The sequence below is a fragment of the Acanthopagrus latus genome, chromosome 9 (assembly GCF_904848185.1).
Source record: "Acanthopagrus latus isolate v.2019 chromosome 9, fAcaLat1.1, whole genome shotgun sequence".
NCBI lineage: Eukaryota > Metazoa > Chordata > Actinopteri > Spariformes > Sparidae > Acanthopagrus > Acanthopagrus latus.
Genome location: NC_051047.1, coordinates 9,653,588 through 9,671,638, shown reverse-complemented (window position 1 = coordinate 9,671,638; position 18,051 = coordinate 9,653,588). Strand labels below are relative to the sequence as shown.

The 18,051-nt window shown below is 39.9% G+C and overlaps 1 protein-coding gene across 5 annotated transcripts; it reads right to left on the bottom strand.

The window, feature by feature from the left end:
• Nucleotides 1-2,153: 2,153 nt before the first annotated feature.
• On the bottom strand, nucleotides 2,154-18,001 carry senp7 (SUMO specific peptidase 7). Of its 5 annotated transcripts, none has more exons than XM_037110180.1 (23): nucleotides 17,949-18,001; nucleotides 17,061-17,149; nucleotides 16,422-16,475; nucleotides 16,196-16,311; nucleotides 13,500-13,754; nucleotides 12,403-12,521; nucleotides 11,911-12,029; nucleotides 10,704-11,046; nucleotides 10,120-10,277; nucleotides 9,633-9,770; nucleotides 9,515-9,548; nucleotides 8,237-8,464; nucleotides 7,484-7,932; nucleotides 6,456-6,583; nucleotides 6,026-6,142; nucleotides 5,793-5,909; nucleotides 5,201-5,296; nucleotides 4,893-5,113; nucleotides 4,694-4,743; nucleotides 4,549-4,592; nucleotides 3,939-4,007; nucleotides 3,685-3,835; nucleotides 2,154-3,570 (listed from the first exon to the last, which is right to left on the bottom strand). In XM_037110180.1, the coding sequence occupies exons 2-23, from the start codon at nucleotides 17,115-17,117 to the stop codon at nucleotides 3,433-3,435; spliced, it is 3,201 nt and encodes a 1,066-aa protein (XP_036966075.1). In that variant the 5' UTR covers nucleotides 17,118-17,149; nucleotides 17,949-18,001; the 3' UTR covers nucleotides 2,154-3,432. The 5 variants fall into 5 exon arrangements, with proteins under 5 accessions (XP_036966075.1, XP_036966074.1, XP_036966076.1 ...); XM_037110179.1 differs by lacking the exon at nucleotides 17,949-18,001 and adding an exon at nucleotides 17,800-17,941; XM_037110181.1 differs by lacking the exon at nucleotides 17,949-18,001 and adding an exon at nucleotides 17,800-17,941 and having other exon boundaries at nucleotides 10,704-11,043.
• Nucleotides 18,002-18,051: the final 50 nt, after the last annotated feature.

Sequence of the window (18,051 nt, the reverse complement as noted above, 5' to 3'; positions counted from 1 at the left end):
ATAGGCTTTGTCCTGTTTTTAAAAGGGAAACCTTCCTTTTCTTATCCTTAAGTAGCGGCATTATGTACAGGAGGAGAAAAAGAGAGGAGAGGAGCGAGTAACGAGGGCTAACTAACTTAGTGTTAAGTCAGCCGGTACATTCATTTTTACGCCTCGCCTCATTAGACTCAATGCAGTGAGAGGGTGATGCATTCACAAGGACCTCTCGTTACTCAAACTCTTGCATCATATCCTGTCATTCAGGATATTCCAACATTAACAATACGGACATGATAATGTTTAGTATGTTCAACATTTTAGGTCAGTGTGATACTACGCCATTATCTACTAAATACGCAGTAAAACTGATGCCCAAAATAGTGTTTTGTAGGTTTTGGGTCATAAACAGAGCTTGCTGATATACAAAACAAAAAAATTATATTGCAATTATTTTTGACAGATATTGCAGATGTGATATGAGTCATGACATTAGCAGTGATTGTATTTCTTTCATTTCAATTTCACACAAAAAATCAATAATGATATTTATATTTTTACTGGAGTCCATACCAAAAATGCATGTTTACTTATGTCTGGACCATTAAAATGCATTATTGTAAGGTATATTCTGACACCTTGCTCCTGCAGTTTGGATATTACACTTGACCATGTAACATTTTTGATGACATTTCCATTAAATATTCAGCCCTGTAACAACCTAACAACCTACAGTTCTGCACAAATTTGAACTTTGACCTGATGGTGGCACAAGGGAAAATCCACAGAATCACTATAATCATTAGGGCACACCCTCGGGGGGGGCAATGCATGTCTGCACAAACTGTAATTGCAATGCATCCAACATAAGTTGACATATTTCATTTAAAACTGCAAACATCATCCTCATGGTGACACTACATTTAACATCAGAGCATCACCAAAATCATTTGGATTCATCCTCTGGGAACCATGACTGAAGCAATTCATCCAACAAATTTGGCAAATTAACAGACATTTACTGTGTTTTTCAGTGTGATGATGATGCAAATGATCTAAAGTTCAATGATACGCAAAGAAATCAAATGTTGAGGATTATTTTCACAGGTATTGTGACTCTGTACGACATAAACATGTTTCCTTAATTCTCAAGAATATGATTTGTATGCTTCAAACAAACTATGGTATGTCCTGAGACATTTTAATTTTATACAAAAAAAAAAAAAATGCAATTCAGATATTGCACTTGGCCATATTGCTATTTCTACGTATTGATCAACTGTTCAGCCCTATAAGATTCTATAAATAGAATCCCAATTCTCATATTCCTCAATCTCTTAAAGGCTTCAAGGGCAGAAGTGATCAGTTTGATTGGCCTTATGGCTCTCATCACGATGCAGGCACCTGGCCAAATACCTGGCTGAACAATGTTTTACTGTGTAAGCTTGATCCAGTACCCTGAGATCCTGGACAGCAGGGGAGCCAAGTAGGCCTAGAGGGCAGTGGTTTTACTCACAGTTCCCTTACAGTATGTGTCTAATACCGCAGGAGGGATTTCAGCCATTGCTGTAAGAATCACTCCAGGTCCTACTAGTGCAAAGTCAAAATCTGAGTGGTTCACTGTGCATAAACATTAAGAAATAAACTGATAAAGTGGGCGTAGATGTTGTGTATGGCTAATGGCTGCAGCACACTGCCACACAGAACGAGAGAGGGGGGATTACCCCATCAGACTGTGAGGGGATCTGACAGACTGAGACAGTAAATACACCTAAGCTGACCATGTAACCCTCTGGACAGATTACACTGGACAGCATTGTAATGTGCTGTAGAGGCTCGGGGAGAACAAAGGTGGCTCCATGGTCATAAAGAGAATTTTTGTTAGGAAGAGCAAAAAAATGGGATTTGCAGAACAGGAGCCAAAGAAATTTTCTAATGCATAAAAAGGAAAATAAGTCATCTGATTTACAACACAGACATCCAGACTCTGTTTTACTCACTAACCTCTAATCCTCATCTTGTTATGAAAACCACTTAGGAGGAGAGGACAAGAGTCAGGACAACACCCAAAATATTGTCCAAGAAGCATTTTTCATATAATACCTCATGCAGATATTCTTGAACCATCCAGCTGTTGAACCAACAGACAACAATGAAGACCACAACAGAATAACAAGTGTAATTTGTTCTACAAGCTTTAATACACAAATGAAACCAAATGTGTTTTGGATCAGCTTCTGTATATTTCATCAAACAACTTGTCTAAAAAAATTATTAAGGGCGTCATTAAGTGTTAAAGGAGACATTAACATCTGAATTTAAACACGATAATCTTCAAGACTATCATGACTGGTCTCTGCTGAGAAGAACTTAGGCAACAGCAGCGATGGACTGCAATGTTTCTTAGGTCTCATTAAAGTAGGTCAAATCTGGATGAATAAATGACAATGACAGAGAGACAAGAAGACTTCAATGCCACGTTAATATCAGGACAGTGATTTAGAAGGTATATGCAAATTTACGATATGCAGCAGTCTGCTGTCATATTCCAGTTTCGTGTACTTGATTCAATTTGTGCAGGAGAAGGTTGATATCAGACACAAACACTGTGTCCTAATATATTTTAGGAGTCCGTGATGGATAGAGAGTGTCAGAGATAAATGGTATCATACAACAGCTTCAGCTTTGTGCCTACGAGAGGTGAGAGGATGAGCCTAGTTTCTTGTCGTCTGCAGACACTGTCATGTCTCCTATCTGGCATTGGGATGTTAACGGATAACTGAGTGAGGCACTGAGTGACAAAAAGAGTTTTTCTATCCAACAAGGGTATGGATGGAACTGCTGTTAAACATTATGATTCCAGTTCCTGAGGCTTCAATGGCATGAGATTTTATAATGAAATTCAAAATGGAAACGCAATGCATTTCATATTCTTCCTGGAAGTTGGGGGAAGTCAGAGTGCAGCATCAGCACAGTTTTTATTAGATAACCCATGACTGCAACATTAAGTCACACTTGACATGAAATGTCTAACAAATGTAAGCAAAGCATGTAAAAACAACCGAAACTGCATACAATTTGCTGTACAAACTAGTTTGTTTTACCATAGTAACACTTTCAAGCAATCGCTTGTTTGACTTCTACAAACAAAATTAAATATAAAATATCTTGCAGCATAAAAACAATCAGTAAAAAGTCATGGGGTATACTAATGTTTTCACGTCTAGATACAATCTACTTTAAACCTTTTAAATTAACTGATGCCTTCATGTTCACTCACGTGATCCACAGATAGTCAAAAGTGTCCATGTTATGTTAAAGCATAAAATAATAACAGCATGTAATTTAAAGTAACTATTTTCAGTTCACACTGAAGTGTCCGTTGCTCAGTATGAGCAGTGATATATAATGGCTACAGGAATGTGATGCGCTGAACAGCAGAGCTGCTTCACACGTCTATCTGTTACCATCCAGGTTTTGACATCTGTAAAGGTTTAGAACCAGATCTCTGATTTCGTCTCGTTTCCTTCGCACCTGATGCCGTGGAAACCAACGTTCTAGTTGTAGAGGGAGGTCAAAGTGCACCACAGGGTCCTGAGAGCAGAAGCAGAATTCATTGTTGCTGCTGTTCCAGTGTTCCAGTGGCCATTTTTAGAAAACATTTCAGACTATGTGAGATAGAAAAAGGGATGCTGACAAGTTGTTTACCTTCAAAAAACTCTCAACATACTGCAGCAGGTAGAGGCCACAGTCGCTGCTGTTGTCCTGAAGGGGAACTTGGCAGTGTGAGCTTTGCATCTGTTCAGGACCAAACTCCCTTGTTGAACCGCGACGGACCTCCCATTCTGACTCCAAGTAGCTGAGGGACAAATACACGTTATCTTGCATGCATACATACATACATACATACATACACAAACACACACATGTAGCTTGAGATGGATTAAAAGTGTCATACTTACTCCCGTAGAAGTTTGAAGACTCGCTCATGCAGGGAACGTTTGAGGGAATCCATGATAAGAATACACGGCCTACAGAGAGGGGAGGCACATCTGTCTTTCAACATTTAAATCCACATCAGGCAAACATTTTTCCTGAGTGTCTTTTAAAATATCAACTATGATAGTCTGCTTAAGCTTTATGAAGCACAATACAAAAAAAAAACTGCATATTCTGCTATTTATGTGCGGGGGGAGGGGTCAAATCAAACCTTATGGTGGGCTAATTTTGGCACTGATGACCTAAATACACTGTATGTGAACAAGAAACTAGGTCTGAAAGTACATTTTGAGTGTACTGAATCATTGTCTGTATAAAACAAAGTCCTGCATATATAATATAAATTTTACTTCAGAGGGTACAACGATAAAGGGTGCCAAATTTGCCTTAAAGGGGTTTACTTTTACATTTAAACCAAGAGCCATGACATGTAAATATGTAAGTATACTAAATAGGTGGAGATTGTGTTAATGTTATGTAAGAGGGTGTGAAGAACACAAGGCTTGAAACATTTTCTCATCAGAGTGATCTATAGATACTGAAGCCAGCAGCAGAGTGTAATCGCACACTCACCTCTTACAAACAGTTTTCTTCTGGCAGGTTTGCTCTGTGCAGCTCTACAAAAGCAAAGAACAAAGATGAGAACAAATAAAGACAAAGCTGTCCAAGATTTTGTCTGTTTGATATACACCGAACAGAGAACAGAATTCATTCTTACCACTGGACCAGGTTTTAGATCTTTGGTGGTGGATTCTTCTGGAACGTTTTCTAAAGCACATGACACCATCAATTACTAACAGCTTCTCAATCACAACGTGAATAAAGCAAGTGCTTAAAATATGTACCAGAAATAGCTTTTAATTGCAATGAGAAGTCAATCTTGACAAACACAACATTTATAATTTACTCAAACATACCTGTGTCAGTGTCAACGTCGTCAGTGTGATTTAATGTTGGTGGTGTGGGTGGTGTCTCAGAGGTATCAGTTGGGCTTTTGGATCCTTGCGACGCCTCTTGATCCTGGAACTCGTCTGTCTCACTTTGGCTCATTCCCATCTGTGAGTTTTGACCATCCCAGGCCTCAAATCTTGCCTCATCGAGTCCAGGAAAGCAAATGACAACTAAATACCAATGCGCCCTAAAAAGACGACAGACATTTGATAAAAATAATGTGACACATCAAAAACATTCTGTACAATATAACTTCTTCATGTATTCAACTCACTCTTGATTGACAGGCACAAACAGGAAGTCCTTTTTAAAGATGTCAACGTGGCGCGTCCATGTCTTCACTCGTTGGTGCCGCCTCTGCCTCTGACAGCTGAGTGCACACAAAAATAGAACTTGAGCCTTTTTTTTTTCTTTTTTTTTTTTTTTACAGTGTTTCACATGACCAAACACAATCAAATGTCTGTACACACTTTAAGAGCAAGTGCAGGGAAGTTTGAGTCTTATGACGCTCCTGTGCATTTCAGGTCTGGACCTCTATATGCCAAACTTCATAGTTACTTGGTAAGTAGAAGCAAAGCAATCATAAACAGTCGTAGCATCATGTACACGAAGGAATGTTAGGCACTAAGGTGGAGAGCACTTGGTCCCCACAGCACTAGTTAGTTTATAAAACTGTTTATGGCTGTAATTCTATTTTAAGGTATTTCTGTTGGCTTGGTAATATCTAAAATGATAAGAATAACATAGCTTTTGTCATAATCAAAATTAGGGGAGCAAAACTACTCTCTGGAAGCAATCTATACCAAATTCTGACAAGTCAAGTTGAAAAAACATGTTTTTATCAATCTCTTGCTGGCACTACTTACGCGTCCTTGGTGATGCCTTCACTGGCATTGTCCCTCCTTGTCAGCTGCTTGTAGAAGAAACTGCTGAAGATGTGGGAGCGCTCTGTGACAGCATCAGAGGCCTTATGGAGGAGGTATCTAGTTAAAAAAAAAAACACACATGGACACAGTTAATTCAAATGTGGATTTTATCAACCATCTTGTGAGAAGCCAAAGTTTATTTGAAGCCTTTTGTTTGAAAATGTGTTACTTACTTGAGGTAAAAATCAATGATAACATCATTGAGGAACTGCCCACTGTCAAGGCACTGCAGGTCCTCCATTGTAACTGTTATTCCTCCTTTCAGTGGTGGAGGAGGAAACTGAATCAACCTGAGCAGAGGTGGAAGGGTTGGGGTAAAATTTAGAATTTTAATCTGATCATGTGTAGATACACTGTAATAGTAAACAGATTGGGTGCTAGCTCCATCTTCAATATAGTAAATTAATAACAGCGAGTATAAAATTCAGTGTTTCAGCTACATTCAGTGACAGCTGGGAGAAGAGATCATTTTCAGTATCAGCAAATAACCTGAGGTGTTAAAGAAGTGTTAAAGACCTTGGATCATTCCAACCATAATTTTTAATACTGAACTGCAAGAATCATGCATGAGAAGCTGCATATGAGATACTGCAGGTTTCTTACCTGTGAGCTACGCCCTGATGTTTGTATTTAGTCCAGCGGCTGTCCGGTTTACAGAGGGACACTGAGTAGGATCCTTTGGTTCTACGATGGCACAGAGTGTACACAGGAGTGGGTTCCTCCTTTTTCTTCTATAGGAGGAAATGTATAACATAAAAGCAGAATTTACGTTTTAATCATTTACCTTTAGCAAATCACAGAGATGAGTAGTTCCCAACCAGGGGGTCAGGACTAGGGTTGCCGCAAATTTCTGGTTTAAAGTTATAGTGCAGTGTGAAAACAGTTGGTTTTCATGCCATTTATTTGTGCTTATACACACAGTATGTCATTATTGTGGTGTATGGTGAATGCTTATCACACTGTGACAATCTGATACCTTTACAACCCTGGTCAGGACATCTATGAGGGGAAACAAAATAAATCTGAGGGGCTGCAAAATTATTGATTAACACGAGGTGCAAGAAGAAAACATTTCTGCTAACCCCGTGGGCTTTTTCATTTTCTATTCACCAGACCTTCTTATCATTGCTGCTTTTGATTTTGTGAACAATTATACTTGCTTGAGACCAAATGATTCAAAAAAAGGCAAAGAAAATCATTCTGATTTAACTAGTCACAGAATTGTCTTATCAGTGCTGCTAAACCCTCTTAAACATCAAATTCTCAGATTTTCAAGGACTTGCCAAGACCAGTTCCCTCAAATTCAAGACCCAACACAGCATCATTTGAGACATGGAGACAGACAACATTTAAACAGAGAGACAGGCTTGAATGTGCTATGATACAATGATGCAGATAAACTGTGTCAGAAACATGCACACAGCGGAATGTAGCTTTAATTCTAAGGTCAAGTAAAAAACAACAACAACAACAAAAAATACACAATATATTTAAATTCACACACTTTCAATTAGTCATGTCTATTTAGACATTTTGCAAAAACTTTCAAGGACATGTGGGACCCCTGCTTGATGAGGTAAATGTTCGTATTTTTTAAGAGGTCAGAATACAAGAAAAAAAAAGAGACTCACCTCAGAGGGAAGCTCTTCCTGTTCTTTCTGCTCCTCCTCTAGTTCGAGTGGTGTATCTGGGTCTGGTTCTGTCTCTGTCTCCAGCCCCAGTATTGTCTCTGTCTGTGACTCTACCTCCAGTGGGATGAGTGGTATGGGATCTGTGTCTGTATCAGAATATGGACCGTCCTGGTCTGTGTCAAGTCCAGCCTCAGCGCTGTCCAGGCCGAGCAGAGACAGCAGGTGAGGGTCCAGTCCAGTTCTTCTAACCAGGTCTATGCTATCATCCAGAGATAGAACAGGAGCGTGGAAGTCTTCAAAATCACTCATTATGTCTGTATTATGAGGATTGACGGATTTTTCGGCAAGACTGTTGAGGCAGTCGATATCTAGGAGGGAGCGGAATAAAGCCCCCTCCATTCCCTCCAGAGGATGTCTCAGAGTCAGCAGGATGAAGGGGCTCACCTTCCCTGTTGTGAAAGTAAAAAAAAATAAAAATCATAACAGAATATTGAAATGTGTATAAGAAGTATGAAGGAGAAACATGTAGCATCCGAACATTTTAAAGCCACCAACAGTTTAGTGGAAATCTTTTTCTAATGGAAACACTTCTGTCTGCTTTGACTTGATTGTGATCAGAATGTAAGCTATGTCTTCACACTTTACTTCTTCCCTTATAAACATAAATACAATTCATTATGTGTCTCCACTGTAAACTGAGTTAGTGACTCTATGTGCCCTCTCAATCTGTATCTACATTGTGAGCCTTCTCACCAGTGTTTGTGGTTGCATCTTGATCAACACAGAGCTTGACGAGGTCCCGCTGTACTGCAGCTCCAGCCGTCTCTGACACACAAAGCAGAAGGAAAGCAGGGGGGCAAAGCTCCTCGTTGCTCCTAAAGTGAAGCTCCTGGGCCTCCAGTTCCTGCTGCTCCCAAACACTGTACCTCCGCAGCTCTTTACGCCCAAAGGTTATAATAACCTCCACCTCTTCACTGGAGTCTGGGGACAAGAGGTGGTCAGGTTAGCTTTGCACTGGGCAGTGTTGGTGTGCTTCTTTATCTTTACCACACTCAAAATGTTTCTACATTTCCTGGTCAGCACCGTGAATTATGGATGAGCTTATAGCTGCTCATCTGTTGATTCATTGTTTTCTGAGAAAAAATATTTCAGATGGTGAAAATTAAATTATTATATTTAACATTCTGATATAATTAGTTTAGTTTGTCAGCACGCTAACATTTGCCAATCAGCCCTTTAAAAAGTACAGCTGAAGCTCATGGGAATGTCATTAGATTTGCAGGTATCTGGCTATATGCCAAAATATCAAAATTTTGAGCCAAAGTCATTTGGTTTCATTCTCAGACCCAGTGTGAATGTCTGAAATATGCAATGAAAATCAATCCATCCAATATATTTCTTTTCTTTTTTAGATGTTTTAGTCAGGACCAAAGTGATTAAAAAAAAATACAGACTGACCAATCGACAGATAAACAAACATTGCCATCTGTATAGCCATGCTGCCAGTATAGTTACTTATAGATACCCTGCTGTGTAAAAGATCTAGTATCAGAGCTTGACTGGATACAACCTGTGAATTAGGCAGAGGTAATTCTTTCATTTAAGGTTATTTGGTAATGATTGGTTTTCAGAAACATAAATAGTACTTGCCAGAAAATATATCTAAACGAGAATGTTTCTCCAAAACATTTTACAGAACTAATATGCAACCCATGTTGTTAAATAAACATATTTTTACACACGGCCAATATCAAAGCTCAAAGAATAACCACCTGAAGGGGAGATTTCACAGGCTCAGAGGTCAAAGTGCACTGGAGCCTGGAGGGTCTAATCCAGACGCACACAAACACAAACACTGAAATAGACTTCTAAGCTGTGAGTGGATGCCATGTAGACAACATGACCGAAACAAGGTGAGATGGTTTCGTCTTGTGTCTGCATGTAGAGGACACAGACCAGCCAGACAGCTGTTCAAACACTCTGATTAGAAAGCTAAAAGTAAAAGTAAAAAAAAACAATTAGGAGTATTACCTTTCAGTGGAATGATGACTTTTTCATCTGCCATCTGTAAAAGAAGAGTAAAAGTGTATTCAACTTCCTGAATATAATTCCATCAGCAAAATCTAGGTGTCTATTATACACAGGTTACCATGATGTCTCCATTCGATTTCCCTTGGTAACCTCCACAGTGCAGGGTGGAGAAGCCCACCTGCATGCAGGAGTAGTCTACAGTGGGGATGAGAGAAACTTCCATTGAGGGAAGATCTTCTACAACTACATGCAGCAGCTGCAACACACATGAACATTCAATTAGAGAAAATGGTGCAAACAAAGTGGTAGGCCAGCCAAATAATACAGTACACATAACAGTAATACACAGTGACAGCACAATAACTCCCTACAACAGCAATAATGTTTTTGTTTTTTTTTTACAAATTCAATATTTTAAATCCATAAAGGCTGGAATGTGTTAAAATGTTACTTTGACACCATCTAGTGGCAGCACCAAGAAAGACACCATAGTCATTCTAGACCGCAACACATGCTGAGTTAGGCTTATTTTATGAAATGCATGTGTGTTGTATTAAACAGGTACTGCATGTGTCAGATGTAAAAAAGGGAGACAATCTGCCAACCTGTACGTTTTCCAGGTCAGAACCTTCTTGATGTTCAGCCACAGCTCCCTCTGGGGATTGTCCCTGTATTGCGTCTTCCACAGCGACCAGTGTATGGGCCGCAGGGCTGCAGTGCTGAGGAACGTCACAGCTCTCCTCGTCGTCACTGGACAGGATAACTGAAACACCAGCATGGAGAACACATCAGTCCCGGTGTGAATTTACCATGGAGTTATGCAATGTTTTTACTGCCTTTGAGCACAGGCACACTCCCAAGAACATACATGTCCTTAATTGACACTATACATAGGAGGTGTAAAGGGCTTTGTGGGAGAGGAAGGACAATAGTAATCCTGATGGGAGAACACCACACAAAAAGGTGCAATACTTAATAACACAATAAAATTCTAAATAAGCTTTTGAATTGGATGGGTTTTTTTAGGGGTTTTGTTTATGTGCTGAAACACGGCTCAAACACACAACCTACAAAGTGGCATTAAGCTGCCTGAGCAACTGTTTCCTGTCTCCTCGTATATAAGTAAACACAAGTTTCAGCAGAAGAATGAATCTATGATGCACCACTCATCCTGTGCTGGTGTACTCACTGGGTTCAGATGGGCTGGTTTTGGTTGCGTTGTCCTGGCCCGATGATGGACTTTGTAGGGGGGTAACAATAAATTCTCCAGCCTGCATATTGGCACTGATGATCGGAAGCAGGCCTTCTGTTGGATCCTCTGCCCCCACAGTGAACTGTACAATGCTACGGTCGAGGCTCTCCAGATCTCCGTCTTCTCCACCTTCTCCACCATCTTCCAGGCAAATATCTGGAGGGTCTGGTCCTCCATCTCTCCGGTCTTCTCCAGTGAGGCGCAGCACACTTTCACGGTGGCATTTTGAGCTAACTGTTCCGTTGCACTGGGACCCTGTATCCATTCTTTTCCTCTTCTGCTGAAACAGCACAGAATAAGTCACCTCAACGTCTTTAGAAAACAAACATGGAATAAATAGCATTGCCAGCTTCATTTATTTGAAAAATGGAGTTGATTTTATGCTCCAATACATATATCTCTATTAAACAAATGTTTTGTGATACTTTGTTCAAATGTGACCAATCAATATGGTAAGAGACAATGCTCACAAAATACTTGCTACTTGGCGCAGCAGGAGGTAGGTGTCATTGGTGGTTTGGAAAGTAATGGTGTCTTCTCAAAACTCGTTCCCTTAAGTTTTAATTACTTTCATGAACATAGATCTCAACTTTTCACAACAGATTGCCCACATTCTTTGTCAACAAAAGATTCTGATGCTAAATTTGGAATTTACAGTGCTGTAGGGATGACATATTTTTCTAGGCTATTCTAGAAGTTTGCACATTTTGTTGAGCAAGATAATCTTTAGTATTGAACCCCCTCTTTATGATTTTTGAAGCTGGAAGGCAATCGCATTACAAATAATAAAAAGCTAATTTTAGGATATAAACAAACTACACCATACTCACTTTGCCATAAACTGATAAATCGACAACCTGGAAAGTTACAGTCAGAAAAGAAATAAAGTCTGCCTTGCATGCAACATTAATTTCAGACTTGTGTTATGGAAATGTTTCTTAGTAATACCGACTAAGATTACCATCATTACTTTTATGGAAAACTGACTCAAGGCCTTCTTCTAAACATGAAGGCTGCCAAGAAAAGATACAAGCATATTTACATACCAGAGTGCACGTCTGGGCTATTATTTTATGATTGAACTAAGTTGAAGTCCTTGGTGATGCGTTTTTAACCTTCTTCTGTGACCTTGTATGGTACTCACCAAACTGTGCTGTAATTCTTTTTCTGAATCGGTCCACCTGTCCTTGATGCGAGCTGGGGAGAACTCATCACATCCTCCCGAATCCTCGGCAGGATCCCACCTCACTGACAACCCACAATCTGTATAAGGCAGAGAAGCACTGGTCAGCCAATCATATAAACACATGCAGACCAATCTGATGATGATAATATAAGAAAAAAGATGTTTTGATTTTTAATTGATATTTGTTTGTAATGGAAAAGCTGTCTTATTTTACAGAACTATTATGTGTAGCAACTGTTTATTTACTCTAAAAATAAGGCTAGGAATGTTTCCCATTGGGAAAATCAATTAAATGACATCTGAGAGGTCAGGGGAAAATGTAAGCTTTACAAGGCTCAATATAACTGAACAAAACCAATGTAAGAATAACCCAGTTAAAAACAGTGGAGATGGAGAGACACACGATCACCACAGAAAATCATGTGTCTGAATTCCTTCACGCCTACACACCAACAACTTCCAGTTTGTAGTCCTCTCCGCTGTCCTTGCCAATTACCACCTCCTCGATGTCTCTTTCCTCTTTGTCCACTTCGTCATCAGCATTTTGTAACCTTCGCCGCAGTCGTGATCTGAAGACATGAGAGAATCAACAATGTGCACTAATGATGCTGTAGACATTATTCTTTATACTTTATATGAAAATTGTACCTTATCACAAAATATGAAAGACAAAACACATAAAAATCAAATGCTGAAGTACACATTTGAACTACAATCTTTATCAAAGAAGATAATTTATTAAATCTTCCTGTGAGGTATTATTCCATATAAAATCATCACAAGTTTTTAGCCTGGAAAACACACAGAGCCAAGGACGCAGCCAGTCGAGCCAAACTCCATTAAAAGGTCATTTGTTGCTCAAACTACCGGTAATCAATGTATTTCATTGGAATACAAGATATTCCCATTACATTACATATTATGGCATTCATTATAAAGCAACCTTTTTCTTATCTTCCATAAGATAGCTTTTGAATTTAATTCGCCTTGGGCCTTGTAAAGTAACGTTTTTGATACTATTTGCAGACAAACACCAAACACACTAATGGACCCCTTTGGAAAAATAAGTTACTAGCCTATTCTATGAAATGTGTCCTTTGATTTTGTGGAGGGATTTCTTCATCAAACGTCATACGACATTGTTGTTTGGTTGTGGTCTGCTTATCCGTGCATCTCCAAAAGACTACAATAGAGTTGGCAGTAACATCTGGCACCAAGAATGTTGGAAGGACGAAACAGTGTCCCTTCCTTCTTTTATAGGTTCCTTGCAAAACTCCGGGGAAGAAATTGCTCCCGGCCAAGAAATAGTTCAGAACATAACAGCTATAAAACTGCAACTTATTGTTTATACACTTGGGTTTCAATTAAAAAAAAACAAGATGGGTTAACTAATGAGCCTCAGAGGGGCTGGCAGGCAGATTTCATTTCATATAGAATATGGCCAGAGCCAGGACAGCTGTTTCCCATCTGAGCCAGACGTAAGGCAACGCTCATTTTAGCTTATTTTTCTAAAAGATCAAACTTTTCATTTAACCATGACGTCCTACCTTTGAGAAGGAGAGGAGGCAGCCTTCTGGTTGCATTTCGGGGTTACATTCTTATTCTTATCGTTCTTGGCCAACCTCTGACCTGACCTCGTGTCTCTGGTGATCAGGGGTTCCTCTTTGCAGGGACCGCTCTCCCTCCGTGTGTTTGACACTTGTCCTCGATTTGCCATGTTACACCTCTTTCTTATCCTTTCCATATGAGCCCTGCCCTGTTCTGTCTTTAGGATGTCTGTCAGGATGAGACAGGGCTTCCTCCTGCAGGAAAAAACAGAGGAATAATTATTCAGAATCTTCCTAGAGCAGCGTCTTCTCCGCAACATTGTTTCCTCCTCAAGGAATACCAATGTATAGCTCCTCTACCATTGCAGGTCCGGCTTTATGCATGCCAGCTCAAGTGGGAGGGGTAGGCACGTCAACTGGTGTAGATAAGCCATGTGTGCGGTGATGATAAGATGCGTCTTAAGCCATGGTGCTCATAAGAAATGTTTACTTACAGTAAAAGTTTGCCAACTGTGCAAGATTAACTCTGTACACACAAACACAGACAGACATTTCTGACAATCTGGAAAATTCGGTAAAGGTGGTTTTACATCTGCAGTTTGGAATAAACAGCTTTAAGGTACCACAAGCCAGATTAAGACCAAACTTGGGAGGATGGTGCACTTTAACACAGTAAGATAACTGAGATAGTGGTACGATAGAAATACCATATTATCTCATACTTAAAGGCCATACCTGCTTTATAAACATGGAGGATCAATGAGTCATGCAACTGACTGGGTCAAACTGCAGTGCAAATATTGATGAGATAAATGACACAATTCTTAAAGTTCGGTTTATAAGTTGGGACAGCAGCTGACTTTTTAGGTAAACAATACTAATCATTTCTGAAGCTGTTGAACACATATATATATGCCATAAACAAATAAACAATACTAACCATTTCTGAAGCAGTTGAACATTTAAAGTGTGTGTGTGTGTGTGTGTGTGTGTGTGTGTGTGTGTGTGTGTGTGTGTATATTCACATACTCAAACACACATTAAATGTTCAACTGCTTCAGAAATTATTAGTAATCCTCTCCAAAAGACTCTTAATACTTAGGCTGATGACCCCATCTTGTGTAACTTTACAAAACTACACATCAGGCAAGTTCATTTGTATAGCACTGTTCAACAACAAGGCCATTCAAAGTGCTTTGCAAAGGATCAAATGGCATTAGGAACATTGTTAATGACAATTAAAAACAAAATACAAACACAAATCCGGAAATCCAAAATCAAGAATAAAAGTACAATAAATCAAATCAAACAGCAGGATAAAATAAGAATAAATAGAGTTTAACTTCATAAAATATGGCAAAATTATTTTGGGAGAAAGGAGAGCTGGAGTCAATCTCAAGTTTTCTGCAAGAATGTCGGAGATATGTGGTTGATAAAAGCCAGAGTGTGCTGCGGAAAACTTTTGGTGACCTATCTGGCCTTATAAAACTCAGCAGCATGGGCACTAGAGAGCGGTTCCCGTTTTTGAAGAGGGGGGAGTGAAGAGTGATCTTTTAGCTGCCTATCACCACACCGACATTGAGACTGATGTGTTAGTCCTTTGTGGCATCGAGGCTGCTGTGTGTCAGGGTGCATCATCTTCAGTCTGGTATATTAGTGCTTCAGTTCCAGGTCTGCTTTTGGTGGAGGCCATCTACCCTGAGAAGACTGGAGTTATAAATGTAATTGATCCATTTTTAGACCGCAGGTTTTGCTGAGCCATGTGGTGATTCCGAACAGTCTGCTGAGGCCATCGAGCCCTCTGCTCACTGCTGCCAGTGGTCTCTGCAAGCATCGTGGACCCCCACAGGAAGAATCATTTTATCAATTTCGGGCTGTTTCCCTTTTTATATCAGAGGCAATAGCAGGTGGAAAATAGTGTCTTTGTCCACTAATGTTCCTAATAGCAGGATCTCCCACAACCAGAATTACAGGTTGAGTCATTTTTTTTTTTAGGTGTTTGTTTCCACTTTTACTCTACATGCCCTTTTCTGTCGGGTGGCACTCTTCATAATAGAGAAAATGTATGTCTATTCCCCAGTTGTGGGAGTAACTGTTCTCTGTTTAAGTCAATTTTTGGCTTTAAGCCAGATGTCCGGGATTGAAGTTGTCTGAACTAAATCAATACATTCATCCTCTGTGGAGGGGTAGTCTTGGATTTGTTTTTAGGTTTGGCAGCCAGATTATCCCAGCAGGTAGAAATCCCATTCACAGCATGTGACTTCACTGGTTTTGTTTCAGAGAGTCTTGGGGAAGTCATGGTGAACTAACCCAGCTTCAGAAGACAACAGTAGAGTGTTGCAGGTTCAAAAGACTTCTCCACTGAAAATATCCTTGAGAAGCGAAGAGATGCATAGCAGAGTCCGTGGTACAATTCTGTCAGTGGTCATGTTGGGTATCAGAGTGCAGCTGCAAGTAGATTATCTCAGAGTAACACAGTTATCCTCCAAATGATGAAGTTACTAGAGGAAACCTCCTTAAACATGATGAAGTTTAAGAGAAAAGTGACCAAAATAAGAGCTAGCAAGAGAAGGAACCAAGCTTAGAAAATAACTGATTGAATTATTGGCCCAGTTTAGTGTAGACAACAGAACAATGACCAGGTTTTTTCAGTCAGAAGTCCATCCATCAAAAGTCACTTGTCTGCACATTCTTACCTGTCCATCTCCAATGTGACATTTGCTACATGCTTGTGATCAAACAGCATGGATCCATTTTTACGCAGTGAATCAGAATGTCTGCGTTTGCGACCTGCAAATTCCTGCCAGGGAACCTGTTGAAAGGAGGAAAACAATGTGAGTCTCAAGATTAGTCCAGAATAGCCATGTTACCAGCATAACATGTGTTCAAGTGGTCGGACAGAGAGCAAAGATATGGTTGTACCTTCTCACACTGTGATGAAAGACATGTCATGGGGATTCTGAATGGGCTTTCCATCTAAAATTCACAGGCCGGTTAGTTCCCATGCATGTAAAATGAGTGACATGCAACAGCAAGAAAATTGAGAAGGTTTTCTTTAGATGTGCAAGCATAGCAAGTACAAATAAGCAAATCAAGTGACTGTGGAGTGCAGTGCATCAAGGGAATGTTACTTTGTTCAGCAAAGTATTTGTCTCCATTCATATTTCCGCTGATCTGCAAAATTACAGATCTCTAATTTGTATTTCTAAAAAAAAATTCTAGTCTATTCTATATCTTATCTTGTTTTAAAAATATTGTTTATTTTTTTACTATTGTTATTGTGGGTTTTTTTAAAAAAAAAATAATATTCTGTCCTTTGGCTGCTGTGGCAAACAAATGTCCCCGTTTGTGGGACAATAAAGGAACACTGAAAGCCATTAGACAATATCGCATTAAGTTTCTTATCAGCAGGTCATGCGAGCACTTTATGATGACAGTTATAAAGCAAGCGTCACTACAGTATCTTGCCAGGATGAGAAGCAACGAAGCAAACTGCTCACTAGAAGCGCACAGCAAACATGTCATGCAAACTGGGTATTTCAAAAAACATGTCATACATACCAATGCATCACTGTCTACAGTAAATGGGAGAGTTAAGGCTTTTTTTCGCTCCATCATGGTCCACGACTTGGTAAGGCACGGCAAAAACACTGCAAGAAACACATACAGGAAATTTCAAAACAGCTTGTCTCTGTCAATTCAAGGAAATCCTGTCGGACAAGGCTGTCATCCAGAAACGATACATAACTAAGGTATGCTAATAAAACATGACACAATCCACTTACACTGACAGTGTTCTGTAGGAAGACACATAATGTCAATTAAATGCTAACAATGTCATGACCAACAAAGTGCAAAAGCTGTGCTTTAACAACAGCGACTGATCACTAACACAGATGATATGCACTCTTGGAGAGATGGAAACGTGAGGGTAAACAAGCTGGGTGACAACCCGTCTGCTGTCTATTTAATTCCTAAAGAAACGAGGAGATTCTTGAATCTATTCTTGAATCGTTAAATCCCTGAATGCCTCTTCTGAAGCAGATGTTTATGTTGCACAGATAGCACGTGTAACACTACCTATAAAAACAGACCCCCCAATGTTGTAGTCCTTTTCATGCACACACCCGCAACAACCACACGTTTGCACTTGTAAGTGGACTTTTTTCCAAGTACCTGGCCACAACCGAAAAAGAAAGAAGACCTCATCAAGCTGTCGATGGCGTCAGCCGACTGACCCAGCAACACCAATGCTACTTTGTGCAAGTTGCTAGCTAAACGTAGGAGAGTTGCAGCTTACCTCAGGCCAGCGCTTCACCTGATGCTAACAGAGAATATATGGAGATTGTAGACACTTATTTTCCCTCCGGCGTTTCCACCAGCACCTTGCAAACACAACAGGTGCACATTCTGCTGAGTTTTACACTGTTGCTAACATTATTTACCTACCGCTTCCATATTATGGCCTTCCGGTGCACACCGGAAGTGCACCAGGAAGAAAGCGCGAGAGGCACAAGTGATTACAATAAGTTCCCCCCGAGCAGCAGAGTGG